Raw genomic sequence first — 18335 nt, 5'->3', positions numbered from 1 at the left:
ACTGCAGGATCTGAGTCCCTGGTGGTGTAGTGTGTTACTGAGGGTAGCCTTTGTTATGTTGGTCCCAGCTCTCTGCAGGTCATTCACTAGGTCCCCCCATGTGGTTCTGGGATTTTTGCTCACCGTTCTTGTGATCATTTTGACCCCACGGGGTGAGATCTTGTGTAGAGCCCCAGATCGAGGGAGATTATCAGTGGTCTTGTATGTCTTCCATTTTCTAATTATTGCTCCCACAATTGATTTCTTCACACCAAGCTGCTTGCCTATTGCAGATTCAGTCTTCCCAGCCTGGTGCAGGTCTACAATTTTGTTTCTGGTGTCCTTCGACAGCTCTTTGGTCTTCACCATAGTGGAGTTTGGAGTGTGACTGTTTGAGGTTGTGGACAACAAGTTCAAACAAGTGCCATTAATACAGGTAATGAGTGGAGGACAGAGGAGCCTCTTAAAGAAGAAGATACAGGTCTGTGAGAGCCAGAAATCTTGCTTGTTTGTAGGTGACCAAATACTTATTTTCCACCATAATTTTCAAATAAATTCTTTCAAAAATCAGACAATGTAATTGTCTGGATTTGTTTCCACATTTTGTCTCTCATAGTTGAGGTATACCTATGATGACAATTACAAGCCTCTCTCATCTTTTTAAGTGGGAGAACTTGCACAATTGGTGGCTGACTAAATACTTTTTTGCCCCACTGTGTGTATATATATATATAAAATTATCCCCTATTATTTACTGCTGTTTATTATATCCATTTTTTTTAGTAGCATTTAAACTTTTTCTATTTTATGGCTGGTTCACACTAGAATGCACACGTTCCTGTGCGTTCTGGTTTTGACAGATCATTCATTTTAATGGGCTGCAAAACAAACCGGAACATGGAAAAAGTAATGCAAGCACTGCTTTTTTTTTTTAGTTAGAGCTGCACCAAACCGCAAGCCCTGGAACAGACCTCAGACCAGCGTGGCTCAATACAGAGAGACATCCCTCTTCCCGGCTCCTCCTCTTGTGCATGATACACAAGAGGAGGAACCTAGCTTCCCTCAGCTCTGACATGTATTGTTGTTACAGACAGCCAGCAGGGGAGAAATGCCAGCTGCTGCAGAGAAGGAGATCACAGTGCTGGCCACCTGATGCACCCTGCAGGAGATGTGGTGCAATCGCTCTGGGTGCTCGGCATTAGTGTGCCCCTGCCAGGTGAATTTGTGGAGCCAAGCACTAGAATTTGTTCCAACACTGGGCTATGGGTCTCAGCCCAAATCCACGGGACGCTGGGATTTTGTTGAAACCTATGGACAGTCCCATGGAACCTGGGATGATTGCAAGGTAAGTCTTTGCACCCCAAATAATTTTGTGTCCCCCTGTAGCCTTACCCATGCCATGTCACTGCTGATGGCACCCTTTGCATATATGTAAGTTTTTTTCTATGGCAGTAATGGGGTGGAGGCGTCCTGGGAAAGCCTGATCCAAACTTAGATCAATAGCTACATTACTAGAAACAAAGACCAGTGTGTCACCTGGCTCTAGCACTGTCCTCTCAGTAAGCACACTGCAGCCTCAACTTCACACTACAAGGAAGGTATACAACACAAAAGCAGAGGCTGCTTATGTAGCCCCCCCCCCCCCCCCTTAGGAGCCACTGGATTTTTGGGTTCCCTTCTTGTACAGCCAAGCAACAAGTATTTTCTGTCATTCACTCTGTAGTCAAAAACCAGTCCAGTGTGTTTTGTTCTGTTTTTGGTTTAATAGGGTATGAACTTGGATAGGGATGGAAAGATATGGGTTGCCCAGAACAGTAACTTGGATTGCAACTTGAAGACTTACTAACTTTCTGGCTGCCAAAAGTCACTATGATGTCCTCCCGTGGGATATATGGATCAGCTGAAATGATGGCACCACTGAACGCAGGTGCTCTTTTTTCTGTAGGAACTGCAGGTGCACCTGGCTGCATCTTAGATTCCCCAAGCAAGAGCTGTAGGGTAGCTACACTTGCATTAAATGGCTCTAAACTGTCCCTTAGTAGCAAGCAAGCTGGGTCTTGCACCTGGCTGTATCTCTTCAATGAGGCTTTGGGACGAGTGGTTGAAGCTACTCAGTCCCTTTGGTGGATCCTGAAGCTCATGTGACTACTGAACAGGTCCTGATGGCTCCCAGGATGGCATTAGCTAAGCCTAGACTGAAAGGGTGTGGGGATTCATTCTCTCTCTCTCTCTCTCTCTCTCTCTCTCTCTCTCTCTCTCTCTCTCTCTCTCTCTCAAAACGTGGCAAAATCTTGCCGCAATTTTTCCCGCAATTTTGCGTGTTTTGCGGCTGGCGGTCAAATTTTTCTTATTCTAAACGCGATTCTTCCGTGTTCAGGAGAGGAAGGTTGAACCTCCCCTGACCGCAGCAGCTCCTTTACAAACCTAAAAGCCTATGTGTACATGGACACATAGGGGTTTATTTACTAAAGGCAAATCCACTTAACACTAAGTGCACTGCAAGTGTATTTGGAAGTGCAGTCGCTGTAGATCTGAGGAGGACATGCAAGGAAAATAAAAAACAGCATTTTTGCTTGTACATGATTGGATGATAAAATCAGCAGAGCTTCCCCTCATTTCAGATCTTCCCCTCGGATTTACAGCGACTGCACTTCCAGTGCAAAGTGGATTTGCCTTTAGTAAATCAACCCCATAGGCTTTTTTTTTAGTTGCTTTTAGGAGTTTTGGCAAAAAAAAATGCCAAAAGCTAATAAATTCAAGTTTGCTGCTAGTGTACATGAAGCCTTACCCTGGCTCGTTTCTCTACAGAGGAGCCCAACTACATTTTCTTACACTGTACACAGAGGATGCGTTTGTTACCCCAACACTTCATATTCCTGATATGTGCCTGCTGTACCATGTACCTGTATGTGAAAGTATCCTTTTCTCTTTGTATTGCTTCCTTTGTGTGAAATCCCTGGTGTTCCTGCTAGTCCACGTGCTTTCCTATTAAAAAATTACCACACTAAGCAGGAGAGCACTCCATGGTCAGTTCTCTAGACATGCTGGGAACTCAGTGTACTCCCCTCCAATGATCAGACTTGTCCTGACACCCCCCCCCCCCCCCTTCGGCGCAGCCATTCACTGGGAAGCTCAGTGTACTGCTGCTTCTCCTCCCCCAGCTCTTAAGCAGCTGAGAACAGAGGGAATGTGATCACTTATGAAAAAGGAAAAAAATTAATTTATAATGCTTTTTTTATATCTATACAAAAAAGGTTTGCCTTTCATTTCTATTGAAAAGTTTTACTTGATAGCGAAATGATAAATGGAAACTTTTTGGCTTGGTTACAATGATTCCTGGATAGTATTTAAAGTGTTGCTAAACCCTAATAAAAAACATATAGTGCAGCAGACCTCAGCACTTACCATGTTTTCATGCCTGCTTTTCATTGAAACCTGTGGTTACTTTTAAAGTCTCCTTTGAAAAAGTTCACTGTTTTTGCATGGCTCCATCAACTTACAGGGTACACGTTTTTGCATGGCTTCATCTCCATCATCTTACAGGGTGCCATTACAGCTTGCACTCTTTATGTTTTAAAAGCAGATAGCTCCAGGGCCAAGCCACGCCCTTATTCCTCCCTCCTCTAAGGATGGAAGTTCAGGGAAGTGGCACTGTGTGACCTGGAGCCAGTGGCCAATTAAATTTACTGGGGCATGTTTCACTGCACTCTGGGAATTTAAACTTTAAAAATTTTGAGTGTTTAGTTCTATTTTATGTGGTTTCCCTTGTTACTTTATAAATTCGGTATATATCAATTTTAAATGTGTTCTATTTTAGAAATGGTTTCCGGACAGATGCCACAGTGTCAGTATTCCTCGGATTTCTGCTCTTTCTTATTCCAGCCAGAAGACCTCAGTTTACGTGTTTCCGGAAAGGGGAATCAGGTGAGAACCTCAAAGTCTGTAACAAGCAAAGAAAAGCTCTTCCTGAAAGGTGAAGTTACACTTTCCAGGTTTGTTAAAAATAAAAACAGTCCCCTCTAGGTAAAATACAGTGAAACAGGTTCACTTTTTATCATGTTTTTCTTTTTCGAAGTCCTTTCTGAGAATATTTGCTGAATGGTGAGGGGGGGTCTGCTTTCACTGTAATCACATGAGCAGTCTCGGTGTTGCAGCAATCTCAGAAATGGTGGCCATACACATTTCAATAAATGATCAATTTTCTTTTCTGATCGAACTGTCCTGATAATAATTGTTCTAAAGTCAACAACCAAATAGATATGCCACACATGAGGAAATTAATTTCAACACTAACTTGGAAAATATGATCGTAAATTTTTTATTGCATTGCTGTTCCTACCACACAATCTCATAATCTGATTGATGGAAATAGAATGATATTCATTACCAAAGCATCTTAGTGCTGCCAGTCAATGCAAAACAATCAATTTTGTTTCATGGCTTTGATTAAATCCGATCTAAACCAAGCCTGACTGTTTGATTATTTGCAGATTCTATCATTTTGATCGATTCACACATCGATTGGATATCAAAGCATGTGTGGCCACTATAGGGCTGCAAAAACATACCATCCTTAGACCAAATTAAACTCCTGGCAGGCAATGGCTGACATTTTGATTTGAAGCTCTGTGCAGATGCCTGAAAAAACACTCAAATCATATGAGCTTTAAACGTTGGTATACAGAATGCCTGCAGTTTGCTGGAGTGTACCGTGATCAGTGCTTAAATAGGCCCTAAAAAACACAAAACTGTATTTAAAATTATGATAAGGTCTTCCAAAATTCTTGTGTTGTGCTTCTCTTTTACCAAATGTGCTCCTTCACTGTGTCACCACCACCAGTTGTACTCATACCTGGACTCCATGATCTTACATACACTATATCAGTGATGGAGAACCTTGGCACCCCAGATGTTATGAAACTACATTTCCTATGATGCTCATGCACTCTGCAGTGTAGTTGAGCATCATGGGAAATGCAGTTCCAAAACATCTGGGGTGCCAAGGTTTGCCATCACTGCACTATATTGTCAAAAGTATTGGGCCGCCTGCCTTTACAAGTACATGAACTTTAATGGCATCCCAGTCTAAAGCCTCGTACACACGATCAGATTTTCCGCAGACAAAACCACAGACTTTTGTCCTGAAGGGCGTTGGCACCAAACTTATCTTGCATACAAATGGAAAGGAGTTGTTGGCCAATAAACACGAACGTAGTGACGTACTACATGGTTTTTCAGCTCTTCAGCGCCGCCCTTTGGGCTTCTTCTGCTAATTTCGTGTTAGTAGAAGTTTGGTGGGTGTTAATTCACGCTTTTCATTTTGCGCTTTTCAGTTAGTTTCTGAACGACCATTCGTCAACCAGCCATGTTGCGGAATCGGAGGAGATAACGTGTTATTTATTATTGGCCTTGAAGTTATTGCTTTGACCCAAGTCCAGTCCAGGAACAGGAGGAGGAGGATTTCTTGGACCAAAAATTGGTTGCTTTAATAATCGTGACCAATTATGTCATATGCCTTTGCTGCGGGAGCTCCAGGAGAATAAATCAGATGATTTTCGGAATTATCTCTGGATGACGGACCCCTGCTTTCACCAACTCTTGACATTGTTGACCCCCTATATTAAGAAGCAGGACACATGCATGAGGCTTTTATTTTATTTTTCGTTGAATAATAATGATTTGTTTTGGTATATTTTCTATATTTTGGATGCATAGAATGCACTTTTTGGTTAAGTTCTATTGGCAGATAGCATGTCTAATTTTATTTGTTTTCTTTTTTTAATAATAAAAAAATTGTGTAGAATAATACTTGGCTATGTGTTTTACTTCAAAGATCAGTTTGGGAATAGGCAGTTACATTTTAAAAAAATACAATGTAAAATTGACAAGGGGCACCAACATAGTTTTATCATTGATCTTAAAAACTACGGGATAATGGTGTTGTGGTAACTTGCCCAAAAAAAAAAAAAAAACAAGCATAATAATATTATTCTTGATATCACTAGAAAAAAAAAGCCTTTTTAAAATTCGTTTGCAATAACTCCATCAGTATCACCAGCAAAGCAGCTTCATTATTATCCCATTAAAGAAGAAGAGAATTGTGCGCTGTATTTCGAGATTTCATAATTTGCCACGTCACAAATGTTAATTCTCCATTACGAACGCTAGTTTACAAGACCGACTGCTTCCAGCTCGTCCTTGCTTCCGAACATGCGTGTTTGTACTTTGGACTTTTGTCCGATAGACTTGTGTACACACACTCAGAAAATCCGACAACACGCATTTGTCCGCGGAAAATGTTAAAGCCTGCCATCCAACATCTGTTCGCGGAAAATCCGACAATTGTCCAATGGAGCGTACAAACGATAGGATTTTCCGCCAACAGCCTTGTCATCACACATTTCCTGACGGAAAATCTGATCGTGTGTACGGGATTTAGTCTGTAGGGTTCAATGTTGAGTTGGCCCACCCTTTGCAGCTATAACAGCTTCAACTCTTCTTAGAAGGCTGTCCACAAGGTTTAGGAGTGTGTCTATGGGAATGTTTGATCATTCATCCAAAAGCGCATTTGTGAGGTCAGGCACTGATGTTGGACAAGAAGGCCTGGCTCACAGTCTATGCTCTAATTCATCCCAAAGGTGTTCCAAAGGTGAGGACTCTGTGCAGGCCAGTCAAGTTCCTCCACCCCAAACTCGCTCATCTATGTCTTTATGGACCTTGCTTTGTCCAAATCATTTGGTGGAGGGGGGATTATGATGTGGGATTGTTTTTCAGGAGTTGGGCTTGGCCCCTTAGTTCCAATGAAGGGAATGCTTAAGGCATCAGCATACCAAGACATTTTGGACAATTTCATGCTCCTAACTTTGTGGGAACACCAGTGCACAAAGCAAGGCCCATAAAGACAAGGATGAGCGAGTTTGCATTACAGAACTTAACTGTCCTGACCTCAACCCGATAGAACACCTTTGGGATGAATTAGAGCAGAGACTGCAAGCCAGGCCTTCGCGTCCACATCAGTGCCTGACCTCACAAATGCGCTTCTGGAAGAATGGTCAAACATTCCCCTAGACACCCTCCTAAACCTCGTGCCCAGCCTTCCCAGAAGAGTTGAAGCTGTTATAGCTGCAAAGGGTGGGCCAAGTCAGTACTGAACCCTACAGACTAAGACTGGGATGCTATTAAAGTTCATGTGTTACTGATCATCCACTGTTCCTGATCGCTCCCTGCTGTCATCCATGAAGCCCCGCCCCTTAGTGTTTCCTCAGAGGGTCATGTGATTTTCTTGGGGAGAACAATAACTTATAAATTGCATGTGTAGCAACCTTTATTTTAAAGCCAACATTAAAGTGGTTAACCCAAAAGCAAACATCTATTATATTGCAGCTTACCAATTCTCAGATGTGATGGCCATTTGTTTTCTTTTTTTAGGATTTCTTTCTTCTATTTTCATCTGGTGATCCAGCCAGTAACTCTGTTGTTTTTCAAAAGAACAAGCGCTCCAGTAGAATGTATTAGTTACAGATATGAGACAAACCATTTAACACTAGCAGGGCTGCTTACATTGATTAGCTTTTATTTATATAAATTCTTTATCCCAAAAGGAAAAACTTTTGCTGTACCTTTCTTATAATGTATTAGGTGGAGCTTGGCTTCAATTTGTTAGTGTATCTAAATCAGCTAATACATCTAACACTCCCCTCCCCCCAGACTGACAATGCTGCTGTCCAGAGGTGCCCCTGTGGGCCTTCATCCAGAGTGGGGCTCTCTAATACAGGAGGTGTGTTACTGGCCAGAACACCAGGTGAAAACAGAAGAAAAAAGCTTAAAAAAAGAAAACTATTGCAGCCACCACATCTAGTGATTGGTAAGTTGCAATAAATAACATTTTTGGTTCTGGGTAACCACTTGCCGACCGCCTAACTGGGAAACTGGGTTATGACTGCAGATAGATGCCATAACCCTGGTATCATTTTTTTCTCTTAGGCGGCCAGCTTTTTGATAAAGTGGTCCCTGCGGCAGATTTGCTGCAGGATCACTTTGAAAAGCGGTGCAAAAGGTGTCCCCCTCCACTCCCGCCGCTTCCCAGGTTACATTACTGATCACTGAGCCCGGGAACCATCCAGTGTCAGCAGTGTTTTATCATAGACATGTGCGATGGCAAGATGGCCATCGCTCATCTCTATGCCCTTGGAGGACCAGAGCGACGTCATGATGTCACTTCCAGGTCTCAGGCCATATAAACATGTTGTGTGTGTTTTTTTCATTGATTTTTTTTTTGTTTTGCTTTTTTTTAAGCAAAAAAAAAAATGTTTTCATTTTATTTTTTTTAATCTTTTCCTTTTAAGGGTAGAGGAGAGATTTGGTGTCTTTGATCTCTCCATAAAGAGGACCTGTCATGCTGTTATCGCAAGGGATGTTTACATTTCCTGCAATAGCAATAAAAGCGATCAACATTTTTTTTTTTTAAAGGGACAGTGTAAATATGTAAAAAATTTAATAAAATAAAACTTTTTTTTTTTTTTAAGCGCTCCTGTCCGAACTGCTCACGCACAGTAGTGAGCACATTCGTAGGTCACGCCAACATATGTAAACGGTGTTTGCACCACACGTGAGGTATCGTCAGGAACATCTGAGCTAGAACAATAATTCTAGCACTCTAAACTGGTAACCTGTAAAAAAATGTTTAAAGCATCGCCTATGAAGATTTTTAGGTACCGTAGTTTGGCGCTATTCCACAAGCGTGCACAATTTTAAAGCATGACATGTTAGGTATCTATTTACTCGGTGTAACATCATCATTCATATTATCCAAAAAATTGGGGTATGTATTATGTTTTGTTTTTTTAAATTCATTAGTGTATTTTTTCCCAAAAAATTGCATTTGAAAAAACGCTGCGCAAAAACCATGTGACATAAAAAATTGCAACGACCTCCAGACCTCCATTTTATTCTCTAGGGTCTCAGCTAAATATTATATATAGATATATATATCTTTATATAGATATAATTATATATATCTATATATAGGTATATATAATGTTTGGGGGTTCTAAGTAATTTTCTAGCAAAAAATACTGATTTTTACAACTTTTTACAACAAATGTCAGAAAAAGGCTTGGTCCTTAACGCTTCAATGGTATGAAGCCTGCCTTAGCCTCATGCAGAAGTTAGTGGTGACACCACAGTCATGTGGAGACTGAATAAGAATCCTGTGCACCACCCAGTGGCCAAAAGTAGAAATGCATTATTTTTCCTGGATGCACAACCGATTTACCTTATCCTGGATAACAACTTCAATATGTCTTCAATGTGCCAGCTCAATGCGGGAAGAAGGAATGTGTTTATTGTGGACAATTTTACAGAGATTCTTATTTTAATTAATTCCAATTGTGTGCAGTCTGCAGTGTAAGTTTATTTCAGGAAACTGGAGTAAAAGTGCCACATATAGGCAGACATGACATCAGCGTGTAGAGAAGATCCAGGGATTAGGAAAGGCACATGATCACACATATGAACAGCTGTTTGCTTGTGTCTGACTGTACTGTTCTGTTGGTCATAAAAAGTTACATAGTGCAAAAACAAACATCTGCACACAATGTCATATGATCCCATAATTGAGGACAACTGTAAATGTATAGATACACTTCATTAGAACCAGATTTATAGGAGAACCAGTCACCTCCGGGTATTTCTAATATTCTTAATAAACCTTACTTCTCAGGGATAAAGTTTTTTTTATTTTTCTTTATTCTCTCCCTGTCAGAGCAGTAGTGTTGGTCAAGTTAATCCCTGCCAAGCTCAAATCCAGACACTTATAACTGCACATAAAAGGGTTCTTCCAGGATTACATGAAGCAAAACTAAAGCCATCAATATAACTGTTTCCAAAACCAGTTACATTCAAGCCATACCATGAAGGATAACTGTCGCACTTGGTGTTGTCAACCAAACTGTCAAACCATCAAATGTCTGGTTTCATAACTGATCACATGTGCACTATGACAACTGCAGACCCAATGGAGGCTAAGATGGAAGCTTCTTTGACTGTAAAGGATAGGAGGGTTTAGTTTCGCATTAATAAAGGACTGAGTGGACAGATTATTGGTGATCAGCCCTAAACTCAGACTGGAGAAAAGTCATCCTCTGTGGGAACTTTACAGCCTGACACTGGGCTAACAATTCTGCTCCTACAGTACAGGGATAGAATATAAGTGGATTACAGCACACACAGATTGCCCTGAATAGTAAGGCTCCACTGTTATTCAGTATTATAACGAATAAATATGGAGATGCAGATTCTTACAAATGTCCATTCCCGACCAACTCTATTTAAAGGACTGTTCCAACTTATACAAAGTTCCAAAACTGTTCATTTTTTCCTTCTTTAGAAAACAGCAAGGACAAAGATGAAGATGGGCCCTACTTGGGTGGACCAATGCTGACCTGGCAGGAATTCCAGAAACACATGCCCTGGGAAATTGTAGTGCTGGTTGGAGGAGGGTATGCCCTGGCAGCTGGCTGTAAGGTAACTCCTGGCATCTACCTTTTTAGGCCCGGTTCACATATAAGCGAATTGGATGCATTTTTCTGTTTCAATGTTTTTATTGGTTTTATGCCACAACATAAGAAATCAGAAGTAAGCATATAGGTAGAGCAAGGGGCTAAAGAATGATTAGGTATTACAGGAAAATTCAAAAGGAATACGAGCAGAACAACCGTAGTTAAACCTTCATGCAATTGGGATGATATTGAAGCATAATTAATGCAAAATGGAAAGAAAAGGGAAAAAAAGGAAGGGAAAAAAGGCCGTGTGCCACAGCCTACTCACAGACATCCCAGGGTGGCTCAACTCCTGAGACCAACCTCAAGGGATGACATCTGTAAGAATGAGAAAAAAAGAAGAACCAGAAATAAGGAAGGAGAAAAAAGGAAGGGGAAAAAAAACTCAGACTCGGATGTGCAGTTGGTTGCAGTCAGAGAAGGCCCGAACAATCCGGTTGAAGTGAGGGAAACTCATAGGAAATCCAAGGTTCCCAAACTTTGAGAAATTTAGGATGTGAGTCATTCACAATTCTAGACATCTGCTTATGGAGCATCAAGGCAGTCATACGTGACTTCGCTCTTTGAAAGGCAACGCGCAGAGTCTTGCAGGCCTGGGCTATGGTCCATTTAGCAGAAATAAAAATATAAGTAGCCAGCTTCTGCTGGGGTGCATATAGGTCGGGGATCGGACAATGCAATAGGGCCAACTTTGCGTCCCTGTGGACCGTTATATGGAAGAGGGTCTGGAGCAGGGCCGAAAACCATGAACCAGAATCCCACAAGTCTCGGGCAGGACCACCAGGTATGCAGGACATCTCCCTTTTGCCTACAGTTGCGAAAGCATCTGTCAATATTCCCCGGGTAAGCATGGGCAACCCGGGCAGGGACCCAGTACCACCTGAAAAGAACCTTATACGCGGCTTTGAGTGTATTTGTATTAAAATAACATTTTGCAACTAATTTCCAAGCCTTACTCCAGTCCCCTAGATCTATTGGGAATCGGAGGTCCCGCTCCCAAATTGGATGCTTTTTTAACTGCATCCAATTCACATAACATGCTTTCAATGGAGCCGCTTCACACATGTGCGGAAGCAGCCACGGTCAGTTTTTGAAAAGGGTTCTGTGCGATTTTGGGTCCGGTATAGGTGCAAATTCAAGTAAAAATTTGCATCCGAATCGCACCTAAACGGTGAACAAGACTGCACTTGGCTCCGGACTGCAAACGCAGCGGATATGTGTGAACCCAGTTTCATATATGCCAGATAGATTATCATGAATGTGGATTCACGTTGAGGAATATCACAACTGTTATGATTTTTAAGGTCAGTCCAATAAAAACTGATATTTTCACAAGTGCCAACTGAGAAACCATTGCCCTTTTTACAGCTGATATGCTTAGCATTGTTTAGCTCAGACATGACATATGAACAAAGCATATCCTTCTATAGTGTGTAGTTGTCTCTATTAAGAGCACCCAATGTAATTTCTGTCTGCTGCTTCCTTCGTCTGATAACTGCATGAATCACTTCCTGACATCAAGAGAAAAAAGGTGACAGGGTAGTAATCTCCAGCTGATTGACAGCCTTAGCTCTGTTCCTGTTTGCTGTGTGGAGGGGGGTGGGGGTGTCCCTTCCCTCCAATCAGTTCTTGGAGCTCTCATCACTGAGCTCTGCAGAGTGTAACTTCAGCTCTCCAACCCCTTTTTTTCCTGACAGCTCAGACAAGCTTTAAAATTCTAGACTTTGAACGGATGTAGAGAAGACAGGGCTGCAGACAGACAGGTACAACTTATGTAGGAGGATTTGTTTAATCTTTAATTATAGTGTTACTAAACACAGGATCCTGCATTCACTATATCTGGTCTCCCACAATACACAGAACATGGGAATGCAATAGTTTTAGTAAATATAAACTGCTAAATACCTTTTCTCATCAGCAGTATATAGCAGTCTATCAGTTTCTGGTAAAGCTTGTAGGAGGAGTTTTCATACTGCACTGAGCTGTCCTATGAGGCTGTTTGGACAGTGCTGATTGGCCCTGTGCTGATCACATGCACTCTCCCAAGGGAAAAAAAAATAAACCTCTCTAGCAATACACACCAAATAGAGCATGTGCAGCCTGACTTCAAAGGCTCTGTCTTATCCAGACTTGTCCTGGGGGACAGTGCAGGGAGGGGAGGATCTGTGCATACAGGATCAAGCAGCCTTTTTACACAATGCAGAGGATTAACCCCTTAGGTTCCACATTGAGTTTAACAAGCATGCTTTTACTGCATATACAGACTGATTTTACTTTTGTGGGTTTAATAACGATAATTCCTCCTTGCTCCTTACAGACGTCAGGTCTCTCCACCTGGATTGGCCGGCAGATGGAATGTCTCAGCAGCCTCCCATCCTGGGCAGTCAGTCTCCTGGCCTGTGTTCTTGTCTCTGCAGTGACCGAATTTGTCAGTAACCCGGCCACCATCACCATCTTCTTGCCCATACTATGCAGCCTGGTAAGTTTTTTAACCCACACTGGCTGTATTACTTATTGAGAGCGATGCAATATGGGACCTGAAAATGTTTTGCACTATTCAAACACATACCAATCATATATCTGGATTTCTAATCATCTATATAAGGGGTAAAGTAGGATATATAGATAAAGGTAAAACCAAGGACGTAAAGGCTCTTTTCGCTTCTATTTTAATAAATTTTTTTCTGTTCTCTTTTTTTATTATTAAGTACAGAATGACAATGTGGATTAAATTAAAAGCAGGAAAACAATTTGGTAGATAATGAAAAAATGGAATGTAGTGCATTGTATCATTGTATAAATAAAATGTCTGTTAAGTGTTGGGTTGATGGGTTAAATGTGGATGTGAGAAGTATGTATAAAAAAATGACCCCTCCTCTTTCCCCCGCTGCCAGGCCATTCACAAAGCGCAGAGTGCTTTGCGCTTGTGCAGTAAGGAACCTGCTGTGAAGCTGCAAAACTTCCATGCCTGTTTCCCTTAGCCGCAATGGCTGCGCCAGCACCTGAGAGCCAACTGAAAAATGGGCTCGGGTGAGGACATCTCTGGATTCGTGGACCGGTAAGTATCCTAATATTAAAAGTCAGCAGCTTCAGTATTTTTAGCTGCTGGCTTTTATTTTTTTCTGAAGGAGCCTGGAGCTCCTCTTTAAAGTGGAACTTCACTCCCCCTCCTTAGCTTTTTCTGCTGGTATAAAGCATCCTGGAATATGTGATGTGCAAGTCCAGGGAGCTTCAGAGCACAGAAGACTTCATTCTGGCCTAGGCTAGAAAGGAGGCTGGGGGGGCAGGGCTAACCAAAGATATATATATTTTTTTAAATAAGCAGAATAGATTAGAACCCCTGTCAGGTTTGTACTGCTATCCTGGGCACCATTACAAAGCTTATCCCTCACTTTCCCCTCTCTTCCTGTGTAGTGATATCATTGTCAGCAAGACAGGGGGTGCGGGTACAGCTAACAGAGCCCCGGATTGCAGTTAAAACCCAACAGGAGCTCTGATCCTTCCCCACGCTATAAAAAAAACAAAACAAAAAAAAAGCTTTTGCCTTGAGATATACTTGAATGCCTAGCAGACCATACCCTGAGATATGTTTTCATAAAAGCTAGTTACAAACTGACAATGATTTCTTGTTCGTATGATCAGGCCATGTATATCCCAGAGTGTCTCTTGACAGCTGTTTGTAGTTCTGCAAAAAAAACCAGTTTGTATTGGGCCCCTTTCACATGGGCCGATTCTGTTTTTCTCAGCAGGGGATCTGTCCGCTGATCTCCTGCTGAGCTGAGTGAAGCGGCCGGATGATAGGTAGGTGTCCACTCCATTTATGCAGAGCGGACATGGACACAGCCCTCTCTGCTGTCTGTTTACAGCTGACTGCCCTCAAATTCGAGCTGGCCAGATGGAGGAGAATGGATCCCCTTCTTTTTGTTTTTGGTGGATCGGATCAGATTGGAGGTAGCTGGGTGTAAACGGACACAAGTCAGTTTACATCCTCTGGTCCATAGAGGACAATGGAGGGTCCGTCTGAAAAACGGACAGGTGGACTCGATCGGGGCGCTCGTGTGAAAGGGTCTTTAGGGTATAGAGTAATAATGTGCAGCAGTACAAACAATTATGTCACAATGTACAATTATGTGATTGTCATGATTTTTGCTACTACAGCTCTTGTGTGTTTTTTTTTTATTACTACTACACCACCTCTTTCAACACTTTACCTCTTTATGTTATTTTTACTGGAAATGATTTGAACAGAGGCTACATTTTTTTTTTCTTTTGCAGTCAGAGGCTCTTTATATTAATCCTCTATACACCCTTATACCAGTCACCATGTGCATCTCGTTTGCTGTGATGCTTCCTGTGGGTAATCCACCAAATGCAATTGTATATAACTACGGCCACTGCCAGATAAAGGACATGGTAAGAAATATACAATCTAAATGTTCTATTTTGAAGGCTTGGTGCCTGAGCCGCTAAAGCTGGGTGCAATTGTTCATAAAAGAAAATGGCATGGGGAAAAACAAAACTAAACTAAACTGCCGCAGGTATAAATTGAGGTATGTAAAGGTTTTGGGTTTTCCCCTTGGCAGGGTCTCTTTAAGGCTCCCATCACACTAGTGCGACTCCAAAGTCATGCAATTTTGAGTGCAACTTTGATGCAAATTTACACTCTCTGGCATTCAAGTCACAAGAAAGTTGCATCAAAGTACTGCAGGAACCTTTTCAAAGTTGCTGTGATTAAGTTGGACCAGATTGGAACAGGTGCCATTGAAATCAATGGACTGCGACTTGCCATAAGACTTTTGTGTCCAAAGTTGCATGACAAGTCGCACTAGTATAAAGGGAGCCTAAAGGCTATTTCAATTTTATCCACTTTCCCAGCAGCCTAGCCCTAGACAGAGTATCAGTTAACAGTCTCCGAGCTCACACAGGAGACAGGTTGGCCTTACAGTTCTAAGTTTCCAATCCTGATTTTATTTTAGATAGAGCTCGGAAGGGTTTTCCTTTGTGTTGCCTATGTACCGAGATTTCCTGTCGCTTTCTTCCCCACAGACATAAGAGAAAGCAAGAGGAGATCTTTCCAAAGAGAGGGCCCTGCACACACGGGCAGACTTTTCGGCATCAATGGTCCGACAGTCTATCCGACGGACTTTTGACAGACTTCGACAGACTTGCCTACACACGATCATACCAAAGTCCGACGGATTCGTACGTGATGACGTACGACCGGACTAAAATAAGGAAGTTGATAGCCAGTAGCCAATAGCTGCCCTAGTGTCGGTTTTTGTCCGTCGGACTAGCATACAGCCGAACAGATTTTTCGACCGGACTCAAATCCGCCGGAAGTATTTGAAACATGCTTCAAATCTAAAGTCTGACTAATTTTCGACTGAAAAGGTCTGTCGGAAGTCCGATGAAGCCCACACACGGTCGGATTGCCCGACGGATTCGTTTCGACAGACAAGTTTGGTCGAAAAGTCCGCCTGTGTGTACACGGCATAAGGCCCGTTTCACAGGTTTCAGCTTCTATAAGGAAAAGTGTAAACAGCAAGCTTAAACAAAGCATTTGCAGAGATTTCAGCAAGTTTTGTTGAAGCTTTAAAAGTACCATTCAGCTCCAGTTTGTAAATGCTGAACACAGATCCTGATGGGGGTGTTGATTGTCACTTTAAACAAACTGCTAGTAGGCTTCAGAACTTCTGGAAGCTTGTTGAAAGCCTGCTAGCAGCTTGCTTAAAGTGTCAATAAACACTCCCATTAGGATCTGTGTTCAACATTTACAAACTGGAGCTGAATGGTACTTTAAAAGCTTGCTGAAAGCTCTGCAAATTCTTTGTCAAAGCTTGCTGTTCACACTGTTCGTATACAAGCTGAAGCCTGTGTGAAACAGGCCTTAGATAGTTGTCACCAGAACATCCTCTATTGGAGGAGAGTAGAGAGTGAGTGAATCTCCCCATCCAAAAGGATTTTTGACTAATGTTCTTGTGGGAAACAAGACGTAAAAGGATGCTGTAGCTATTATCAGGGGTTTTCTTCCCTGCTGAATTCATATAAAAAAAATAGAAAAACTATGGTCTGGAATTCTCACCAATGGAGCCCCATAAATGATATAAGTCACAGTTGCCAGGCTCCATCCATAACCAAATAGACTTCAGGGTGGACTGCCCCTTTTATTGTACACTTAAAGTGTTACTAAACCCAGGACCCTGCATTCATTATATCTAGTCTCCCACAGTACACAGAATATAGAAATGCAATTCTTTTAGTAAATATAAATGTCTAAATACCTTTACTCATCAGCAGTATATAGCAGTCTTGTGACTTCTATCAGTGCCTGGTTAAAGCTTGTAGGAGGAGTTTTCATACTGCACTGGCTGTCTTATCAGGATGCAGGACCCCTGACCCTCTGGACAGTGCTGATGGGAAAGTGCATGTGATCAGCACAGGGCCAAAGAAAAAAAAAAACTCTTGTAATACACACCAAACTGAGCATGTGCAGCCTGAATCAATTTACTCTGTCTTATCCAGACATGTTTTGAGGGCAATGCATCCAATTCACATCAGTGTGAACCCAGCCTTACACAATGCAGAGGATTAACCCCTTAGGTTCCACAGTGAGTATAACAAGCATGCTTTACTGCATATACAGTGTTTATACTAAGTCTACACACCCCTGTTAAAATGTCAGGTTTCTGTGATGTAAAAAAAAGGAGACAAAAATAAATAGTTTCAGAAGTTTTTCCACCTTTAATGTGCCCTAAAAACTGTACAACTTAGTTGAAAAACAAACTGAAATCTTTTAGGGGGAGAAGTAAAAGTAAAAAAATAAAATAATGTGGTTGCATAAGTGTGTACACCCTTTTATTACTAGGGATGCAGCTGTGTTCAGAATTACGCAATCACATTCAAATTCATGTTAAATAGGAGTCAGTACACACCTATCATCATTTTAAGGTGCCTCTGATTAACCCCAAATAAAGTTCAGCTGTTCTAGTAGGTCTTTCCTGACATTTTCCTAGTTGCATTCTACAGCAAAAGCCATGGTCCGCAGAGAGCTTCCAAAGCATCAGAGGGATCTCATTGTTAAAAGGTATCAGTCAGGAGAAGTGTACAAAAGAATTTCCAAGGCATTAGATATAGCTGTGATGGCGAACCTTGGCACTCCAGATGTTTTGGAACTACATTTCCCATGATGCTCATGCACTCTGCATTGTAGTTGTGCTTAATGGGAAATGTTGTTCCAAAACATCTGGGGTACCAAGGTTGGCCATCACTGAGATATACCATGGAACACAGTCATCATCAAGTGGAGAAAATATGGCACAACAGTGACATTACCAAGAACTGGACGTCACTCTAAAATTGATGAAAAGACGAGAAGAAAACTGGTCAGGGAGGCTGCCGTGAGGCCTACAGCAACATTAACCACGTAAGGGCCGAGCCTCTTTCTGAGATTTGGTGTTTACAAGTTAAAAACAGTTTTTTTGCTAGAAAATTACTTAGAAAAAAATCTATCTATCTATCTATCTATCTATCTATCTATCTATCTATCTATCTATCTAGGGGTTGTAACACCCTAGAGTATAAAATGGCAGTCGTTGCAATACTTCATGTCACCATATTTGCACAGCCGTCTTACAAGCACACTTATTTTGAAAAAAATACACTTTTTTAGTAAAAAAAAAATAAGACAACAGTAAAGTTAGCCCAAGTTTTTATATTAGGAAAGATAATGTTATGCCGAGTAAATTGATAGATTATATATAAAAATTTATATACATGTCACGCTTCAAAATTGCGCCC

At 41.6% G+C, this 18335-nt stretch overlaps 1 protein-coding gene across 1 annotated transcript in view; it reads left to right on the top strand.

The window, feature by feature from the left end:
- Positions 1–18335, top strand: part of SLC13A4 (solute carrier family 13 member 4) — a 111271-nt gene that overhangs the window by 82064 nt on the left and 10872 nt on the right. The window contains exons 12-15 of the mRNA XM_073621799.1: positions 3797–3903; positions 10367–10503; positions 12856–13017; positions 14814–14951. Of these exons, the coding sequence (XP_073477900.1) occupies positions 3797–3903; positions 10367–10503; positions 12856–13017; positions 14814–14951 (544 nt within the window). The remainder of the gene's footprint in view (positions 1–3796; positions 3904–10366; positions 10504–12855; positions 13018–14813; positions 14952–18335) is intronic.

The sequence above is a fragment of the Aquarana catesbeiana genome, linkage group LG03 (assembly GCF_042186555.1).
Source record: "Aquarana catesbeiana isolate 2022-GZ linkage group LG03, ASM4218655v1, whole genome shotgun sequence".
Taxonomy (NCBI): domain Eukaryota; kingdom Metazoa; phylum Chordata; class Amphibia; order Anura; family Ranidae; genus Aquarana; species Aquarana catesbeiana.
Note: the sequence above shows the minus strand (reverse complement) of the source record. Positions and strands in the feature narration are given on the sequence as shown.